Source organism: Anabas testudineus, chromosome 8 (assembly GCF_900324465.2).
Source record: "Anabas testudineus chromosome 8, fAnaTes1.2, whole genome shotgun sequence".
NCBI classification, from domain to species: Eukaryota; Metazoa; Chordata; class Actinopteri; order Anabantiformes; family Anabantidae; genus Anabas; species Anabas testudineus.
In genome coordinates this window covers 20,999,152-21,018,830 of record NC_046617.1, presented here as the reverse complement: position 1 = coordinate 21,018,830, position 19,679 = coordinate 20,999,152, and the positions used below count along the sequence as shown (strand labels likewise).

Here is a 19,679-nt window from a genome sequence, read left to right as displayed (position 1 = left end):
AGTTAAATGCCTCATTTAAGATCTGGTCACCTTTAGCTGTGAATAAAAACACCCATTGTGCTCCAGCTCGTCTCTGATACACTGCTGCCTTCTTTTACAGTCCACACATTAGCAGGGGGCACATGTGGAGACCCAGAGGTGCTAAATGAATCAATGGGTTAACCTTGGGTGTTCCTGTCAGCCCGACTGCTGGTGGCTTCTTCATTAATATAGCATCACCTCAGAGACTTTAATAACTGCTGGCTTTTTATGAGCACAAAGCTTCTGACCTAGATTTTATGTAAGAGGCAAAGAACACCAGCAATCACCAGCGACTTCTCTTCTGGGGACGCTGAGACGTTAGACGTGAGGCAGGAACGAAAACCAACCACGGTAAAGAAAAAACTAAATGTAACCATCCCTCAGTTCGCGGTCATTCACCCACAAGGACATGCAGGTGTGGAAAACATCTTATTCAAAAGATTTTTAGTCCTAAATGAAATGAAATACGTGGATGAAATTCACCAGCTCCCCTCCTCCAGTGTGGAGCGTGCTGCCCTGTACCAGTCTCAGTGGGACTGTCATGGCGGTCGATGAGCTACGGCTGGAGCATCGTGGAAATGAGAAATCTGCCTGTTATGGGGCCGTTATGGTTTACAGCACATTGGCTGCCTGTCCCATGGGTCTACTCTCCTCCTCCCAGCACATACCCTTCTCCACCATCCTCCAACACAGAGTGGAAACCCCCCCGAACTGTGTTCTCACTGATGGAAAGAGAAAACTGAGAGCGAGGGATGAAGGGTGAAGGACACAGGAGGTCAAAAGAAAGACACGAAAGGGGTCAGACGTGACAGAGAGCTTACTGAGTTGGGTGAATTTGTGGTTACCACGAAAACCGGCACTGAACACAGCATGCACAGAAAAACACACGTATGCATTAACACATTTACACGTTGATGCACATCGCTTGTGCTGCGTGCCTGGATACACGAGATGCGTGCTTTCTTTACCTTCGCTGCACCCTGTCACACGCCTCGTTTCAATAATGCAGTTATCATCAGATGGGTGTTCATGCAGCTGGGACGAGAGCTGGAAGCACCAACCTTCTCACAAATAAAAGCTTTAGAGCAATGTTTTCGTATTTACCTGCTGAGTTAGTTGTCTACAGTAAAAATGAAGCTTTTCTAATTTATTTGATGTGAGTCAGCAGCTGTTTCTGCTTTTTTCCATAATCTCACGACACTGATCTTCTAAACTAAACTCTTCTTCACAACATACAAACATCTACTAACCCCCCACCCAACAGCACGAGGCAAAATGAGAACACAACTTCAAATCCAGTTTCAGGCCCATCAAATACAACAAACTACCCCCATGACCACCATAAGTATTACACCACCCCTAAGCACACACACACACACACACACACACACACACACACTTGTATCATTACATGCCTCCAGCTGTGGTCTGCAGGGGCAGTTCATTAATCAGCTCGACAACAAAGGACCACATTCCTACGCTATCCTTTCTCCTTTGTCTCCACCTCCCACCTGATCCTCGGCTAATTCTGATACAACAAAAGCTCTTTTTATTCTCTCTGTCTGACCAGATCATCCCTGTTATATCATGTTCTCAGTATCATGTCTGACTGAAGTGAATATATCACTGTCACAGTCACATCAATAAGAAAAAAAAGTCCATTCTCACCTTATTAAATGGCTGTTATCAGGTATCGTGGTCATTACTACGCTCTGGTGGGGTCAGACTGCACTTATCATTCATACATGTTATAATATGAGCAGCTGTAATAATCACGACGGGACAGAGAGTGAAACATGTCGGGTGTCGTAAACCACCTCGAGCAGCTTCTACTTGAGGGTCTGATTAAATTCGATCCAACAATTTCTCTTGACAAACGTGTTTCATAACAAAATCTGAGGTTTGTGTTGAAGTGGAGCCGTGCTGCTTCATGCCAGTCAAGGAATTTCTTGCTCTCTGGGTAAATGCCGTCACAGACAGACCATCAACACAACAGCGTGGGGGCGGGGTTCTGCAAATATCAAGGGGGTTACAGCAGGTGTTCCCCTCTTTCACGGTGATTGGAAAATAAATTCCATCTCATGTGATTTGATTTCCTGAGCTGCAGTTGGCTGTTATCACCCCCACCCCTTAATCAGGGTCCAGTGGGGGGGTCTCTTGTTCATGTAGGCTGCTATAAACCCTTCAGGCACAGAAGGAAATGATGCATGTCATTGTGAACACAGCAGATGGGGTCCTGGAGCAGAGAACATGGAGGTAGAGCAGCAATCTTTGTATAATGAGATGTAAATGGAGGCGACAGGGAGGCTTATTTCACTGGATGGTGGTGTAAGTGACAGGTAGCAAACCTGCACGAAAATAAATCCCATTTGTCAAATTAGGTTGAAGACTCAGCTCTTTTTAGGTCAGGACCTGTTATTGGAAACTGAGCAGCCAATATTCAAACAACTAAAATCAGTCATTTTACAATTAACAATTTAAAGATGGTGTTCGACAGCATTTCATGCTGCGGAATCTGAATCTGCTCATCAAATACGTCCAACTAGTTAGTTCAAAAATCATTTTACTACTATTTAATTAGAGCAGCAGCAAAACACATTTCAGCAGACTCCCTCTAATAATTTAAACTGTAATTTAAGGAGCAACCACGAGAGTGTGAAAGTGTTCCTCATCCCACATACAGTGTCTACACACAGTAAACAGTATGCAGCATGAACCAGGTGATGAACCCACAAATTATCACCTGACTGTTGTCTCTCCAGAACGTCCAGCATGTGTGCGAAGCTGCTGTTAAGCTGATTTGATTTAGTCTCATCACTCTCAGTGTTTAGAAGCAGCTGGCAGCTACTGTTCACTACCTGCTCTGCACCACACAGTGAACAGACCCAGCTAGAAACCAGCTGGCAGTGGTGGAAAGAATCCCATTTAGTCTGGTGGCAGTCCAGGCTGCATCCAGCACCACTGGCATCATCCTCACTAAGTAAAAAAAAAAAAAAAAAAGACACTGAGAAGCTGCTCACACGGCGCCATTTTTAAAATTTCAGTCACATTTTCTCTTTATTATAATTTAACTATTATACTTAATATAATACAGTATGTTACAGTCCATTAAATACAAATGAGGCATGTGCAAACACAATGCACCAACAAAGTACATGCACTGTAGGTGACAACATTTACACACAGCTACATCTGATGGAAACAGCTGTGTGTCTGCAGAGAACAATGTATTTCAACCTGAATGAACGAGCAAATAACCTGAGCCAGCACATTTCATCAGGCATCCTTTTAAACATGGAGCTCAGGGGTCCTCTGAACAAGAGGACAGCAGAAGCCTGTTCAGGGGTGGAAGGACCTGTCCATCTGTGCCTTTAATTAATCCACATATACAAATATTATCACCAGTCTCTACTGCAAAGCAGAGTTTTGGTACAGTGTATTTGCTGGAACATGTTGAATTTCACACTATTAGAAACACAGACAAGGCTGAACTGCTTTGTTTCTGTCTTGATGTTAAACTAAACTAACCAGCGGCTCTTATTTAACATACAGGTGTAAGAGTGACGTTTCTCATTGAATTCTTAGCATCAACATAAATACATTAAACACAATTTGCTAATTGTTCAACTAGTTCTTTAGGTCATTATGTCCATTATTTAAAGAAGTAAGAGCTCAGATCAACGTTTCACTGTGAGGTGAAGAAGCAGAACCAAACTTCATTTAACCTTAAAATGCACACAGACGTTTTCCTAAATGTTAATGTAACATAAAGGAACCAACTCCTTTTCTGTAGCAGCAGCTGTCCAGACAGTGTATGTGCTGATGTTTTTGGCTCAGAGCGTCTGAGACAGACACACACATCACGCCCAGGGTCTGACAGTGTTAGATGAATCCAGATTGGTGCCCACAGTTGCTGAGACTCCCCATAAGACACGCACATGCAGAAGCTGAGCGCCTCATTAGGTAGGACACGCAGCGATGGGGGCGGAGGGTGAGGATGGGATGGGAGGGAGACAGAGAGACATGAAGGGAAGATTTCTTCATGTTCCGTCTGGACAAAAACTTTAAGAACGCAGCTGCAGCGTCAGGACTTTACACACAACCATCAAAGTACTGGTGACACAGAGGAGGGGGGTGGGGGTTCTAGGTCACCAAAAAATCCTCTGAATGTGCATCTTATTGAAAAGGAGCAGGAGCTGAGTTATGACGACTGAAGCGCTCGCAGGGCTCAAGTGCACGATTAGTTCTAGCTGGCCAAGCACAAGTGCATGATGGGACTGTGAGGCCACAATGTCAAGTGAACTGAGTTAACACAGGGGTCAGAGAAGCTGGGCCCTGGTCAGTGATTCATTCCCATTTCCACATGGATCCTTCTCCAAACATCTAACTAGGCCAATTGTTCTCGTAGCATAAACAAACCAAATGAGATTTCTTCACATCACCACCGCTTCAGTTCAGTTCAGTTCCATGTGTGGACCTGGATCTGCTCCATATCTGACCTCTGGCTCTGCCAATGGTCAGGGTCGGCTCCTCACAGCTGGTAAAAGATAAACATGGAGGAGACGGTGTCAATGAGACCAGGACACTTCGCATGTGTTAGAGAAGCTTCCTTTCGAGTATCGTAACCAGCAGCTGTTCTCCAAACCTAACGTTCACACAACCTACGGCATCACTCATGGATACCAAGGGAGCGACACCTGTGGGACAACAATCCTGAACGACTGGTTTCAGGGTGGAAACATCACGGTTTGATTGACTTTAAACATGATCAAACCACAAGGTTACGTTGATAGTAGCAGTGATTGTTGGGTTTGACTCTTCCTGTTTCTGGATCCTGGATCTTTTCTCATTTTCATCGACTCCTAACCTGAACTCACCAGTTCCAGACTGTTGATGTCCATCATGTGGTTTAAAGCAGCTCCAGAACACACAGACTGACAGGCTGAATGGGAGTAGAGCAGCGGCCCCCAGCACACAATGAGCTGCCGGTTTCTGACGTTGAATCAGCTTTGAAACGTGATGGATGAGGGACAGAACCTCTGTCCTCGTTCTGTTGTTTCTTACAGAAGATCGTTCACTGTCTCTCTCTCTACCTGTTCCTTCATCTGTTTCTTCTCTTCCTCTGTATAATTTATGCAGCTCACTGTCCCACAGACCCATCACTCTCCTGTCAGCTGACCCAGTTATAAATCAGCACTTATGGAAACACCGTCCACACTTGAATGAGCAATCAGAGTCTGCTCTACCTCAGAGATGAGTGTTACTATCAGGTATTCACAGGAGTAAGAAAAGGTAAGTACATGTCTTGGTTTTCTACATAACTCGGTCAATGACAGTGATCTGATCTTTACCTGAGCCACTGACAGAGGTTTCTCCGACTTGTTGAACTTGATGCTGTTGATAACGTGAATGTTTGAGTCCAGATTTGTTCCTCGTGTCTCTTGAATCAGGTTTCTGCAGAATTCAACATTTAATTCATGAACAGGTTCAAGGAGAGAAAAATTCAACAACCTGATTTGTGAACAGTTAGTGTCACAAACTGAACCTTTAGTTAGTAGAAATAAAAAATCAAATGTAAACTCAACTTTCTAAAAGGAGAACATCTTTCTGGTCGACTCCTTTATTTCGTTTGACAATGAACTGTTGAGTGTATAATGAACATGGGGAAAATGACTGGATTATGAGAACTTGTCCTTCCTTCATACATTTAATTAACTCAGTTCAACCTTTGGCTTGATAACCCCTCTGCAACACCCCGTGTCTCTCTGGATCAGTGTTTCTACCAAGTCTGCATTTAAAAATGGGACACGGGCCTGTTACCAGATATTTGTGTGTCTTAATGAGCTCTGGGCCAAAGACAGAGATGGTTTCCTTCAATGAATCCCAGGATCCTGGAGGTGAAGGCTCCGTGTGACTGAGCACTTGGCTTCATGATGGAGTGTATTTTCTAATAACACACTCTGCAGTCGTTTGTTTCACGTTTCAAAACTGGAAGCAGGGAGAATGAAGTGAGGTGGAAACACAAATGAGGAGGAAATGTGAAGTGATCTGAGGAACACTGACGGCTTTTTAAAGAAAGTGCATCAGCACAGGACAGAAATATCTTTGCTAAGAATAGTTTTAGTAGTTTCAAAGGAATCTCTCCAGCTGATGCTCGATAGATTCAAGATCAGCATTCATGATAATGAATATTTTGAGAGAGCTTGTCATGTTGTATAAGCAAACCTTACTGAAGTGGTATCCATGACAGGAGTCGCATTATAGTTCTTTGGGATTTTATATCCACTGGCCCTGAGCGCTGCAGAAACTGTTCCATGATTTGGATCTGAAGAAGAAAAAGCTGCATCAAAAGTTGAACTCAAGAGACAACAGCCGGAGATGGACGTCTGGAAGAGGACACAGCTGTTACTGACTGTCGTCTTTAGGCCTTATCCTTAGCATGCCTAATGTGATGAATTGTTTCAGCCCATGTAGTTCAGGTCCGAACTGAACTGTAAGTGGAACCTAGAGGTGTCCTGAAGTCAACTGGAGTAATTGGGATCCAGCATCTAGCATTCATCAGAGTCATCACACTTATATATAATAAGACGTCCCATTAGCTTCAGCCTCCAGCTGCGGTGGCTGCAGCTTGGTCTCATACAATGACGAAATGACCTGAAAGGGAAAATGATGAGATGATATATATGAATGTTCATGTTCGTCATCAGTAATGTGAAGCACCTGAGACCTAATGTGCGAACACAGGCCTGTATGTGCCCCTTTGATCCACTTCACACTGCAATTAGCACTGCACACTGACCTTCAGTGGATGATAAAGCTTTGTCATGCAGTGTGAACCCATTACTGCTGATCGCTGCATCCCCCATCCACCCTCAGAGGATGGAGGTCCTGAATGGCAAGAGCAGCCTTAAACACAGGCATGAAGGAGATATGAAACTGAAGAGCCTCGTGTTTATCTCTGCACCCGGAGCGACGCTGCTCTATATGAATGTAGTTCACAGAGGATACACACACACACACTCTGCCCCCAGTGCTGCATGTCCCACACTGATAAACGACAATGAAGCAGAGCTGGCAGATGGAGTAAGACAGAGTTCAGTCTGCAGTTAGAGTGGGAGGATGCCGGGACAGACACAATGCTGCATTACTGCTCCTCGTGTCTCCATCAGCCTCAGTGCATGCTGCATGTGGTCGCTCGGAGCTGCCAGGATGTCATGTTCTTCTGGAAACTTCGTGGGAGGACCAATGTGTGCACATTTGGTGAAATCATATGTTTCCTTTGGAGATTGTGACTGAGTGTGTGTAGGCTGCAGCAGCTCTTTGATTTCCTTCAACAGGAGGGAGATATCCCATGGAGAGGTACTGTAGGCTGACAGAGTCAGAGCGATTAGCTTTGTTCAGCAGCAAGCAAATGGAGGAGGGATGATTAAAGCTGAGGTGGCCTTCAGGCTGTAGTTTAAGCAGGAGTCACCTTGATGCAACAGGAAATCTGTGGATCATGTTAACTTTGTGTTCTTTACAGAGGTGGACACAGTGAAAATGATCTCTATGTGATAAACTGCAACTGTAAGTGTAATCATATAATGATTATCTATTTTATTTTATTAAGGAAGGAGAGTTGAAAGGCGGTGGTTGGAGTGTGATGTGACTGTGGACCTTCAAATCCAGAATCCTGGTTTAGGCATGAACAACTCTTAGAGAAGGATTTGAAAAGGTTCGAGTTTTAATTTTACATTTTAAAACAGAACTTGTGTATGAAGTGATTTTACTCTATTAACTCCACCATCTTTCACTGATCTCAACCCAAAGCTGTGAGCGTCTGAACCTAAGATGGAAGTTTAGTTGAATAGAAACAGAATTTGAATGTTGTATCGAGCGGGGACTGTCTCAGGTCACCTTCCCTAACGGTAAAGTGATCAGCAGCACCGCTAATAAGCAGCTTGGGCTGGATGGAGGTCTCCACCAAGTGTTTCTCACCACAGGTGCAGTCACACAGAAGTAGCAGATGCCTGATTACTGTTGCTTCTTTTACAAAGTCAGATTTAATCACTTCAGTGAACTCTGTAGAAGATGATTGTGACATGGGAAGAGATTTTTCTTTTTCTTTCTGAACTGTCAGCGTTGTGTCACATGAGCAAACGTATCACTGTCCAAGTTCATGTCTCGGTGCAAATGGGATTTACTGTGAATATAATGATTGCTTGTTATTTTAAATTGATTTAAAGTCAGTGTGGTTTTAATCTAGCTGGAAGAAAAACTATATTACATTGTTTTACAGCTACTTTATATAGACTGAGTAATGGTCTCCATCAGCATCATTTTGTCCATTGATTGTCAATGAAAGTAAATGAACAGCAGCTGTTTGCATTATGAGAATACAGCAGCAATGGCACAAAGGTTAAAAGGTCTGTAAGTACTGAGCCAGCATGAGATTAGGCCAGCCCTGCAGAGGGCAGCTTTTTCTGACCAGAGGAAAACTAAACTTTCAATAGGAGATATTATTATATTAATTATTAAGAGATATATTTATATATTTCTCCCGCCAACAGCACACTATTGAAAAACTCCTATGATTATCACTGCATTTTATAGCTTTCTAATTTAAATGATTTGTAAGTACCGAACGTCACAGCAGCATCAACATTTAAATTAATAAATAAATTCCCTCAGGTGATTGAAGAGGGGGCACAAGCGTGGTGATTCAGGATCAGGTGTGACACTTCAACGCTCTGTCGCCACTGAAGGGAAACTAAGATTGGTGTCATGTGATCATGGTGACTCAGTGAATCTCTGGTGTTGTGCTGCTCGATGTTCTGAACGTCACCTGAAGGTGTAACAACGGTGGTGGGCTGAGACCGAACAACTGGATTCTGTGACCTGCAGCAGAGCAACAACCAGTCGAATGAACAGCATCTCTGCTGACGGTCACATCGTTTGGTGACACCAGTTCTGGTTCTGTTGGTTTTAGAACCGGAATATCACTCAGTCCTCACAGATGTTTAAATATCACTATAGTACATCCATCATTCCAGGGCCTGTGACAGTGTGAGGATTTGGAAAATGAACTTTTCAAAGCTGTCTGCACAGGGAGGAAAGTGAAAACAGAGAGGTGGTGTACTCAGCACCCGGTGAGCAGACTCATATTTTACCGCTCTATTACTGGAGGAGAAGTGAAGGGTTAAATGCTGTACGGTGTTCAGGGCGGCACTCAACCCCACCAAGCAACCCTTCGTTCTAATTAACAAATACTTGATGGAGACACTCAGATAAACAAGGCAGTGGAGCACGCAGCAGCCATCTGCAGCAGCCTCATCCACTGGGACAGTGACGCTGATTTGAACCAATGAAGAAGGACGTCACTCTGACATCAGGTGGCACGTACGCCTTTGAAGGGAGCAGGCTCCCAGTCTGCCACAAGATGACAACTCCAGGAAATAAACTCTCTGACAGGAGAGAAGGACCTCGCAGGCTGGAATAAAAACAGAACATCCACATGAAACAGGACGAAGAGCTCGAATGCTGCATGTGCCATGATCTAAGAGCAGATAAACGTGATGTGTACACGACAGACACAGGAAATGATTAGAACAGGAGGTGTGGCCTCACTGGAGCGTCGAGAAGATCTCAGGTCAAAGCAAGACAACAGACTGAGGCTCAGGTGAAGTCGGAGATAACAGAGTCACATCAGAGTCACCTGATCTGTTTTCAGTATGTTAAAACACTGAATGCTACATGTCTGTCGTCCCTCTAACACGGTGTCAGTTCTTTGTTTTGTGCTTGTCGACTGACATCTTCTAACTGTACTTTCTGAAACCAGAAGCATCGAGCGTCTCATGTCTTGTGCACCACTGATGCTCAAACTGTTCACACCCACTCATTCTCAGCATTTGCACCAGTTCTTGCCAGACTTGAAAAGTGATTCATGTGTTAACAGGAAGTGACAGCGGTAAAAGGCCATTTTGGACCCCCCCCAAAATAAGATGCCGCCTCCTCTGTAAACATACTTTTACAGTCGGTTCTGACTAAGTTGGTAAAATACAGACGCCTTCATTCACCTTCTGTGGACCATCCCTCCATTACTACAGTGTTCAAATGTCTTCCCTACTGATCTGAACACACTGATAACTTACACACTGTGTTGAGTGACTCTGAATCGAGGTTTCTGAAGTTCCAGGTTCTCCTCAGCGCAGTGGATCCTGGGTCAACGAGCTGTTGTGAAGTGATAAGGAGATTCTGACCTCTGACTGGAGCTTTTTAACTACGTCATCGTCTGTTCTTCTAACACCCAGATGACATCAGCGGACTGAAACCTGCATCCTTCGCTTTCTCCACACTCAGTTCAAACTCTCCGAACACCAGTTTGACTTTACTGTTGTTTTCTTTAAAACACAGTTATTCTCAGCATTGAATCGTGTGTTTTTCTTGCACTGCTCTTCACAAATGTCTCATCCTAATGTGGTGTCGGTCCACTGAACAGCTACGCCTCCGAATGTAAGACTCGCTGTTGTGTCCTGTTGTTGTGAGTGTGGGGAATTCTCCTGGGGGGAAACCTCCAGTGAATTCAGTCCACAGCTGTTTGTCTTTCTTCATTTTTCCACTTGAATTCTCGTGTTGTTAGTCGGTCTACTTTTTGTCATCAGGTTGTTTCACTGTCTGTGTCCAGAGGAAGTGATACCTACAGTCTCCAATGATTAACATCCACCCTGCTTCCACAGACTCCACGAGAACAGCGATCAGTGTTACACACTGTCTACACTGCCAACAAAACATCAACCAATCGTCAGCTTATTAACCTCCAGGCGATGTGCACATACACCCACCACACATACAGTATCATCCTCACCCACTCGCCGGAGATGAGTGTGTGTGTATCAGCTGAGGCTGCTGTCATGAGGAGATAACAGTTGCTCCGGGTTGTCACTGACCTTGTGCCTCTCAATGAGCTTCTTTCTCATATTCAAACACAAAAACTCTCAACACTGCTCCTCCTCCATCATATGTCACAGAGATGCACCTCCTCCCACGTGTGGCCTACAGACATGTTGTCATGTGTCTAATTTATTCTGATCTCCTCGCTTCCTTGATAAGTTGATGAAGTAACTGCTGAACTAACTCCAGCTCCACCGCTGTGCTTTCCTTCCTCTATTCATGTGACCACTGAATACCTGAACATTAATTTCAACTTTTAGAAAGATATTCGAACTTTTTCTAATTAGTGTGAGACGTCAAAATGCAGTTTGATCTTCAAAAACATCCGAGAGGTGTGGGTTCCAAGTAGCTGTACTGGTCCTGTGACTGTGGTCACATGTGAGGAATATGACATGCATCTATCTACAGCTTCAAACTAAAGGAAGCCTCTGGAAGCTCAGCTAATATCTGATCAGTATCTACGTGGTACAGCGTGTTCACGACCTGTCAGTGTGAACTGTGACATCTGTAGTTTAGTGGGCAGTGAGGTTGTGCTAGGTTCAAGGTAACACCCCCAAATTCTTATTTGGAAGCTCTTGAATCCAACAGGAAAAGGTGGCACCGCGCTGCAGCTCTGGGCCTCGAAATGTGTCTAATGCAAACCAACGGGTGACGTCACTGTGTCCGTTTTATACACGTCTCTGTGTTTAGTATCTCCAAAACCAAAGTGGAGAAATGTCTCTGTCTTTCTTTAGTTTTTGCCCTTTTACTGTCCACTTCAGTCTGCCTTAAATCAACATCACCGCATGTCAAAATAATCGTACTGCACCAACATGGTCTCATGTCACTTCACTGAACTGTCTCCCTTGATCTGCACTGCCTGGAGTGAGCGTGCAGAGAACGTCCCCAGTTTACTCTGTGGCCAGTAACCACTGGTCTGTGAAATGAATGTTCCCAGGGCCCGAGTGCAGCCTGTTTGACCTCTGCCCGACGTAAAATCGGCCCAAACACAAGTGACCCACTTCAGCAGAGACAGTGACGGCCTGGAGTGGACGTCGGCGTATTTATAGTTTCCATTAACAGTACAGACGCAGCGTCAGTGAACATGCAATGTGCTGTGTCATGCAGCATCCCTGCACTGTGCCAGCTGTATGTCCCTGCTTTAATCTGTCAGTCACAGCTCCTGGAAATACTCCCTCCCCTCTGTGTCTGCTTTCATACAGAGCCAGCCCTTGTGTTCACACTGCAAAGGGGAGTAGCCAAAGAGTCCCACTAAAACCGGGTGTAACCCAGCACCATGAGTACAGTGTGCAGGAATCTGCTTCACTTACAGCAGCTGTTTCATTTCACACCGACCTGCGTCTTTGGACTTAATCAAGTTTCTTGACTTCTTACAAGAAGTATGTGAGAGGTAAGTATAGTAAATGAGTTAACTGTCTGTTTTGTGTACTTTAAACTACTGCAGTGACTTAATGAGATGTAAATTCACATCATCTCATTATCATTAATGTCTATAAAGGCAGCGACACTCGTGTGTCACATTCCTGAACCACAACCAGAGTGCTGTTGTTGTTCACTGTGCGTACTGCATGTACAATTATTAATGTAAAAATACAGAGTATACTGAGTAGTGGAAAAAATCCTTCATTTAAAATGTAAAAGTACAAAAGTATCAGCAAAACATACTAAAAAGTACAAGTACTCAGTATGCAGAATATTTCTGTTTTGTTTTTGGATTAGATTTACTGATGTGTGAATATGAACACTTTAATTATTCAAGAGTATCGTTCAATTATTATGATTCAGAAACTACTGGTAATTAGTGAATTTCTTCTATATCATTAATACAGTATTACAGTACAGTACAAATACAGGATCTGAAAAGTAAATAGATAAATAAAACTCTAAAGTTTACAACAATACTTCCGGTGTCTGGCTCTGATGTGGAGGGAGGTCAAAGGATAAAGTAGAAGAAGGTTTAGATACTTGTGAAGTAAAAATACCTCAAAAGTGCACTTCATATTTGAGTAAATGTACTTTAATGTACTCTTTCCTGCTGCAGTGGTGACATTTTAATTTCCTCTTGTGGGATCCATAAAGCTGATCTTATGTTTCTGAGGTAGCTGCAGCAGGTTTGATTCAGGTCAGAGCAGAGACACCATGTGTTCATCACAATGAGAACCAGAGTGACAGGAAACAGATTTCAGAGCTCCTTGTTAAACCCAGACAGGAAACAACAACTCACTGTGATGATCTGTTGTCTTTTTCCCATCAGCATCAGCAGCAGGAAGAGAGGCTGAGGACGGAGACAGAGGAGAAGTGGTTGGAGACGGCTCTGAAAAAGGTGATTTAAACTTTTGGAATGAGGCTCATTTCTCTCATTGGGTGCTCGGAACCTTTTAAACACTGTACAAAGAAAAGCAGACCATGTTTCACCATGCATGATATTTCTAATCATCTGAAACGTTGGTGACAGTGTGGACTGTTAGAGAGAATTGGTCCCCCTCCTCTCTTGTTTGCTCTGGAGTGGATGTAGGTAGAAGTGTGTTTGTATCTGTTGGAAGGTTTTTAAATAACAGACTCATTCTTTGATCCAGAACAATAATTTAGTATCAGTGCAGAGAGAGCTGAGACCCACATATTGAAACCTGACCACTGCACTGTTCCACCCTCGTGTCATGTTTTCTGACTGGTTCTGTGCTGATGTCAGCTCATGTGTTCTGGGTGTGGACCCTCAGATATTACTGTGGCTCTGATTTACTCCCAACAACACATGAGCAGGACAGATCTCCACCAGAGCCTGGAGCCTGTTACCATGTCAACCGGACCAACAGCTCAAAATAAATGTCATTCAAACTCCAGCTGTTCCTGTGTTGAACCCAACAAGCAGATGTTAACAAAGTGGTGTCGACAGACAAGAAGAAAAAGAACGATATCTTAAGATCGGTTGGGGAATCTTTCCACTGAGCTCTTCATCCCATCGACCACGTCACTGTTCCCTGCGGGAGGTGCTCTTTGGAAAATAAACAACACATTATCTATGCTGCCAGAGCTGCATCATGCAAGCTGTAGCAGCCTCCCACACAAACACATCCAGCTTCCTCCAACCTCCCGCTGCCTCGGGCCATGTGCACTGCTAGCGGCAGGGACACACCAGGCCGGCTGCAGCTGAACGAGTTTAGCCTGGAGACACAGCAGCGCCGCCTTCATCTCTGTGGAAGATGAATGAGAGGCAGCATAGATCTGTTTCTGCTACTTTAACCCAGAGGAGACGATAGCGTTCTCAGCATCTCCACTCCAACTAGCACCTGTTTGTTTTTAATCCACCAACACAGGGACTCCGATCTGTACAGAGAGTTGAGACTTTTATTCATAGAAAAACTGCCCGACGCTGACAAAGAAGAGAGGAAGCTCCTCACTGTGTCACGGAATGAATGCACAGCAGATTCCACTGTTTGTCGGTGTGCAGGCTCTTTTACTGTCACTGGACAAGTTGTTACCAGTCACACACAAACACACCATCTGTTTCCAGGGTGTCACTGGATTGACCTGTGGAGGTCACACGTTGACACCTTTGAATACACAGTGGAGTAAGTCAGTCACAGAAACGACTGAAGAGAAAAAGGTTTATTTATGAACTTGGCCGCGTTCATGTGGACGTGTCCTCAGACGACAGCAATCAGGAGGTCTTCAAACCACACAGGGAGCTGTGGGCAGGGGTTATTCAATGTAGGCAGTGAAATATGATCTGCAAAGTTCAAAAGCTTATCGAGGTTTTAAATCTATTTAAAGGACGCGTTCACGATTTTAAACGTGTCATATAAATAAGAGTCAGGGCCTCTCCGTGACTCTCTGCTGTGCTGCAGTGAAATAACAAGAAGAACAGAGAATGTGGTGATAACATCATTAAACCTTTAAAGATATCCAGTGAATTATTCTCCTGAACCTTAATTCACTTCATATAAACTGAAGTTATGAAGTTTAGCACACAATGAGGACTGAGGGTTTTGTCCCACGTCACTTACACTGAAAGTTCATTAGGATCTTTAACTGTCCCATGTCAACAGGACACACATGAGAACTGTGTCCCTGCCCTTTAATCCACATCCCGCTATGTGAGGTTCATCGTTTCTAATGATGGGAAAGTTTGAATGTTACGGAGCAGGAGACAGAGTTTTATATTAACCACGATGAGAGACAGAACAAGGCAGCTGCCGTCACACTCTCAGTGTCTCTTCTCCCTTGGTCCACTGCTCTGAATCATTTATCTTATGAGCTGTAATGTTGTAATCTTTTCATGTAAACACGTATTATGTCAGTGTGTGTGTGTGTGTGTGTGTGTGTGTGTGTGTGTCAGAGAACAAACCAAACATCAAACGCCCGAGGACGAGGAGAAGGAGGCAGCTGATGCCCAAAAGAGGAACGAGCCTCTCAAGAAGCAAACAAAGAGTCTGTCGTGAGCAGAGCTGCAGCCAGAACAGAACCAGTCTCAGGTGGGTCACACAGATGTTTGTGGACTGTAGGAAGCTAGAAACACACACACACACACACACACACTAAAGTACTGTGGATATTCACTGTACGGCCTTGTTTTCATCAGTGAATGTCAAACAGGAGTTTGGAGTTCAACTGATAAATGAACTTTACTACAAAAAGAAGATCATTTCCTACAGTTCGACCGAGAGGTAAAGACCTCGGAGCAGCATGAATAAAAAATACACAACTGTGCCAACACATGATGTTTTATATCTCAGTATAAGAAAATGCTCAAAACTGTTGCGGTACTTGATCTCTGCAGCTTCAGCTGCGTGCACCACCACAACATTCATTCATTATCAAACTTAAAGGGGAAAATGAGTGAGTATAAACGTGTATTCATGCACATTCGTACATTATAGTGAGAACTTTACCTGGGTCAGAATACATCAAGGTTTTAGACAAAATCATCCCAGCACCCATTAAACTTGATTCAACACTTGTCAGAAGGTGACTGTGAAATACTTATGGCAGGAAGCAGGTTGGGGAGGGCTCCAGAATGGGAGAAGGTGTTTCAAGTCACAGGTTCAGTGTGTGGTGTGGTGTCCTGGAGAGCCTGGAAAAATCCACGAGCAATACACAAGTGGTCGTTACTTTAGGATCCGCTCTCAGGACTTAATTCACTTCACAAGCTCCTCTCTCCTCATTTAGCATAACGAAGACTTAGCCTGAAGAATCAGGGCAGCAGAAAGGAGCCACCGCTTAGTAGCAGCTCTGCTTTCACAGTAATGACATCACCAACATCCTCACATCAGGGCAAAAGTTCATCCACCCTTTTTCAGCCTGCCTCCACCTACTGTGGTTTATAACGTTATAGAGGAGCTGGCAAGGAAGCAGAAGTGAGAAGGGCGTGAGGGTCTGGTGGAGCAGCCAATTCTGACATCAAGCAGTGAACACATCACTAAAGAATGGACGTTAAAACACAGCTGGACGTTTCAGGGTACTCATGACTTTATTTATCTCATTTAAAAACTTTACAGCTCCTTGGATTCATTGTCAGAATTAATCCTCACATGATCTACACATTTAAACTGATCCAATGTTTGTGGAACGCTGCTGGAAATGTGACGAGTGATGGAGTGAGCATCGAACAGAGGCACAAAGCCAGACACCCGCTGGTCAAATCTTGAATTTGCAGGTGCACGAATCCCCTGAATAAGAATTAAGTTACATACCACCCTGCAGCCTTCGTAATTTTTTGAAATGGCGTGCCCCAACACAGCAGGGGGCAGAAAGAGTTTGATCCCAACCCCAGGAGATTTAGGTAAAAGTGAACAACGTGTGTATGTGTTTTCTACCTGTAGGCTATCATGACTAAAGAAGAAACCATGTGCTGTGATCATGTTTGAGTGTAAGAAGCATCAGACACATGAATCTGTTTCTTCTACCTGGATCTTCTGCATCTGATCAGGTCGTTTCACAGAATGTCCCAAAGGTCCAAACTAAAACATCACAGAATACAGCACAAGCTGAATTCTTGGAGGAGATAACGTGTGAATTCACTTTGACTTTAACATGAAACAATAAATAAATCTCTTCTTTCGCAGTGAGTGAAAACAGCTGAGGACCACGTCTCACTACAAATGGCCCAGAAGATGCTCTATGAACATGGGCGAGATGGACGATCAGGTGAGGAACATGAGCCTGCTCCTTTTTCTCGTGGTGTATTTAGAAGATTGAAGCGAGCTCTGATCCTGGAGTCTGGATTCCCCTCAGGAACAGTTTATCCACTGTAGCTGTCAGTGCTGTCTGACCACTGCTCTTCATAATCATGTGACTCAGCAGTGTGGGAGCTAAAACCTTCACAATTGGAAAAGATACAGAAACAACTGGATACAAGGACATTTAGACAAAATATTCTTCTATCCGTCTCTGATTTTCTCTTCTGTTCTCCTCGATGACCCTCTTCTTTAATGTCACTCTGTCCGAGTTCGGCCGCAGGCTACGACTTAATGATGGTGAAAGTCCTCAGAACAATGTTATATTTAGCCCATGCTGTTATTTCTGGTTAATATTTGATGCCCGCTGCAGGGCTGTGTGCAGTGAAAAGGGAGCAGCACTGTGTTCACGTGTCTCTATACGTTCTATTGTGCTGGCTCAGGTGAGGAAGACTGAGCACTGGCTGTCACTCAGCATTAACCTCTGTAGCGCTCACCTTTTAATCACCACCAGGCTTAGACTAGACCTAACTTCACATGGAGAGTTTTTATATTTATAGCTTCTAGATTTCAGCCCTGAGATCTGACTTACATCTAGATTCTGATCATTACTTGTAATGATCTTTCGTATCAGCATCAACATCAATCGTCCAAGAACTCGAACTGAGGACAACAAAAACCTGAAGCAGTTCAACAAATGTTCAAACAGAGAGATAATTCCCATCTTAGGGAATTCAAATGGTGAATGACTGGAGGGAACCTTTCAACAAAGAACATTAAGAATAGATGAAGCCATCAAGGACAAATATAAATCACTTAACACAATGATAGACATTAAATGCACAAGTGCACATTTGACTTTGTGCTTATTTAACTTCTGACCATGAGGTTTCAGTTCACTGAGTTATATATATAATCTTTGTTCCAGTGTAGCCGTGTAGGTAGGGTATAAGAAGACAGAAGAATCCAGCTCCTTCACTGTATCTGTGATATATCTTAAAATACAGTAGTTAGACTGATGGATTACAAATCTATCTGCCCACCAGTGTAACCAACAACCACAGCTCATCCAACATTTCCTGATTTCTATCTGCATCCACTCTACTAACTGTATTAAGTGTGTGCTTGTGTTGCAGTCCTGGGAATGTTGACAGTACAGGTTGAGAGAGACCCTAAAACAGGTACCACCGTTGTCAGATCCGTGGCCCCTGTTTCCGCACCTGCTGCAGCTCCACATGCTACGACTGTCTTTGACGATGGCAGGAAGACTATCCACGCTGTCGGTGGGTCTGGGAGTCAACCCTCGTCTGAAGAGCTCGAGCAGATCTTGAGCGTCATTGATGGCGTCGGGATGAAGGTGCTGCTGGACGAAGCCACAGTCAGCACTGTGAAGACAGAGAACACAGACACCAGGAGAACTCCAGAGGAAAAGGATCTTCCGCCCAGCCAGGCCACATCGAACGAGGACCACCCGCAGAAAGAAAACTCTAGAAGCTACGAGCTGGAGACGGAGAAGTGTTTGAGGAACGAGGAGAACAGAAGCACGGTGGTGGTTAGAGACGCTGCAGGAGAAGCAGGTAACGTGGAGGACCAAAGGCTGGAAGACGTCACAGTCACCCTCATGTTCCTGGGATACACTGATGGTTCTGGACAGGGTCACAGCGAAGAGGACCACGAAGACAGACTCAGGGTGGAACGAGTGATGATCACTGAGGATGGAGAAGAACACGTCCTACGACCTGAAACACCAACTTCAGAGAAGGCTGCAGAGAAAGATGAAGTGTTTCAGGACGTTTCCCTGGAAGGAAACGGAGCAGGAGTGAAAGTCCAGGGACAGGACACGGATGAGGAGCTGCAGAAATCACCTGCAGTCAGTGCAGCAGAGGGAGGAGGCACCTCCAAGAACAAGAGCTGTCAGTGTTGCTCTGTCATGTAACAAGTGTTGCTTTAGCCTTTCACCTTCTGTTGCTCACCATGTGCTGACATGAGAGCTTCCTGCCTTTGTCTCTGAGCACCGACCACTTCACTTCAATTCACCAGCGGAAGACACTTAGCACGTTTTAAGTCTTTCCTGCAGCTGAGAACTGAAACTAAAATCCACTTCCTCCCCCTAGTGGAGAGAGCTGAGAACTCCAGCCTGCACTCCTGCAGGTGTACAGATGTGTGTCCGACGACTCCTCTCCTTCTCTGCTTCAGAACTTGTCCTGTGTCGTGTCAGCAAAGAAAATTTCATATATTCAGCAGCAGCCTCAGTGTTTCTAGGTGATAAGACTGGATCCGAGCTACATGTCACTGTTGCTCTGTACTCCAAAATAAAAAGAGACAAAGCTTCTGAGCTCCTGGACGGTGGAACATTCTTCCTGAAGAAACTATTTATGTTCATTTTGTTCTTGTTGTTTCTTCATTGCTTCATATACTGCTTTTTATTTTATATACTGTCAGTCAGACATTAATGCATCAGCAACAATAATCTAATTAAAAGTCAGTCACAGGTAGAAGGCTGCAGACCTTTGCAAGAAAAACCTAGGAACAAATTACAATTCTACAGGTCACAGT

General features: G+C 44.2%; 2 protein-coding genes across 9 annotated transcripts in view; one reads left to right on the top strand and one right to left on the bottom strand.

Moving 5' to 3' along the window:
• Positions 1-19,679, bottom strand: part of plppr2a (phospholipid phosphatase related 2a) — a 92,034-nt gene that overhangs the window by 42,238 nt on the left and 30,117 nt on the right. The window contains exons 1-4 of one of the 3 annotated variants that reach the window (XM_026348889.1): positions 6,821-10,940; positions 6,514-6,675; positions 6,252-6,346; positions 5,373-5,475 (exon numbers count right to left, since the gene is read on the bottom strand). The exons of 1 other annotated variant lie outside the window; for it this stretch is intronic. In XM_026348889.1, the coding sequence (XP_026204674.1) occupies positions 5,373-5,475; positions 6,252-6,337 (189 nt within the window). In that variant the 5' untranslated portion in view covers positions 6,338-6,346; positions 6,514-6,675; positions 6,821-10,940. Of the gene's footprint in view, positions 1-5,372; positions 5,476-6,251; positions 6,347-6,513; positions 6,676-6,820; positions 10,941-19,679 lie in introns of those variants that run through there. One more of the 3 variants, XM_026348904.1, reaches the window with a different exon arrangement.
• On the top strand, positions 12,208-19,630 carry LOC113154745 (paralemmin-2-like). 6 transcript variants are annotated; one of them, XM_026349129.1, is made up of 6 exons: positions 12,208-12,340; positions 13,205-13,273; positions 15,287-15,422; positions 16,770-16,816; positions 17,013-17,094; positions 18,260-19,630. In XM_026349129.1, exons 5-6 carry the CDS (start codon positions 17,049-17,051, stop codon positions 19,057-19,059), a joined length of 846 nt encoding a protein of 281 aa, XP_026204914.1. In that variant the 5' UTR covers positions 12,208-12,340; positions 13,205-13,273; positions 15,287-15,422; positions 16,770-16,816; positions 17,013-17,048; the 3' UTR covers positions 19,060-19,630. The 6 variants fall into 6 exon arrangements, with proteins under 6 accessions (XP_026204914.1, XP_026204906.1, XP_026204922.1 ...); XM_026349121.1 differs by having other exon boundaries at positions 16,770-16,876; XM_026349137.1 differs by lacking the exon at positions 16,770-16,816 and having other exon boundaries at positions 12,208-12,329.

Bases quoted from the DNA above. Each gene is read 5' to 3' on its own strand.
- LOC113154745 (XM_026349137.1), top strand. From the start codon at position 17,049: ATGGCCCAGAAGATGCTCTATGAACATGGGCGAGATGGACGATCAG. The intron at 17,095-18,259 runs GTGAGGAACATG...CTTGTGTTGCAG, and splicing joins TGGGCGAGATGGACGATCAG to TCCTGGGAATGTTGACAGTA.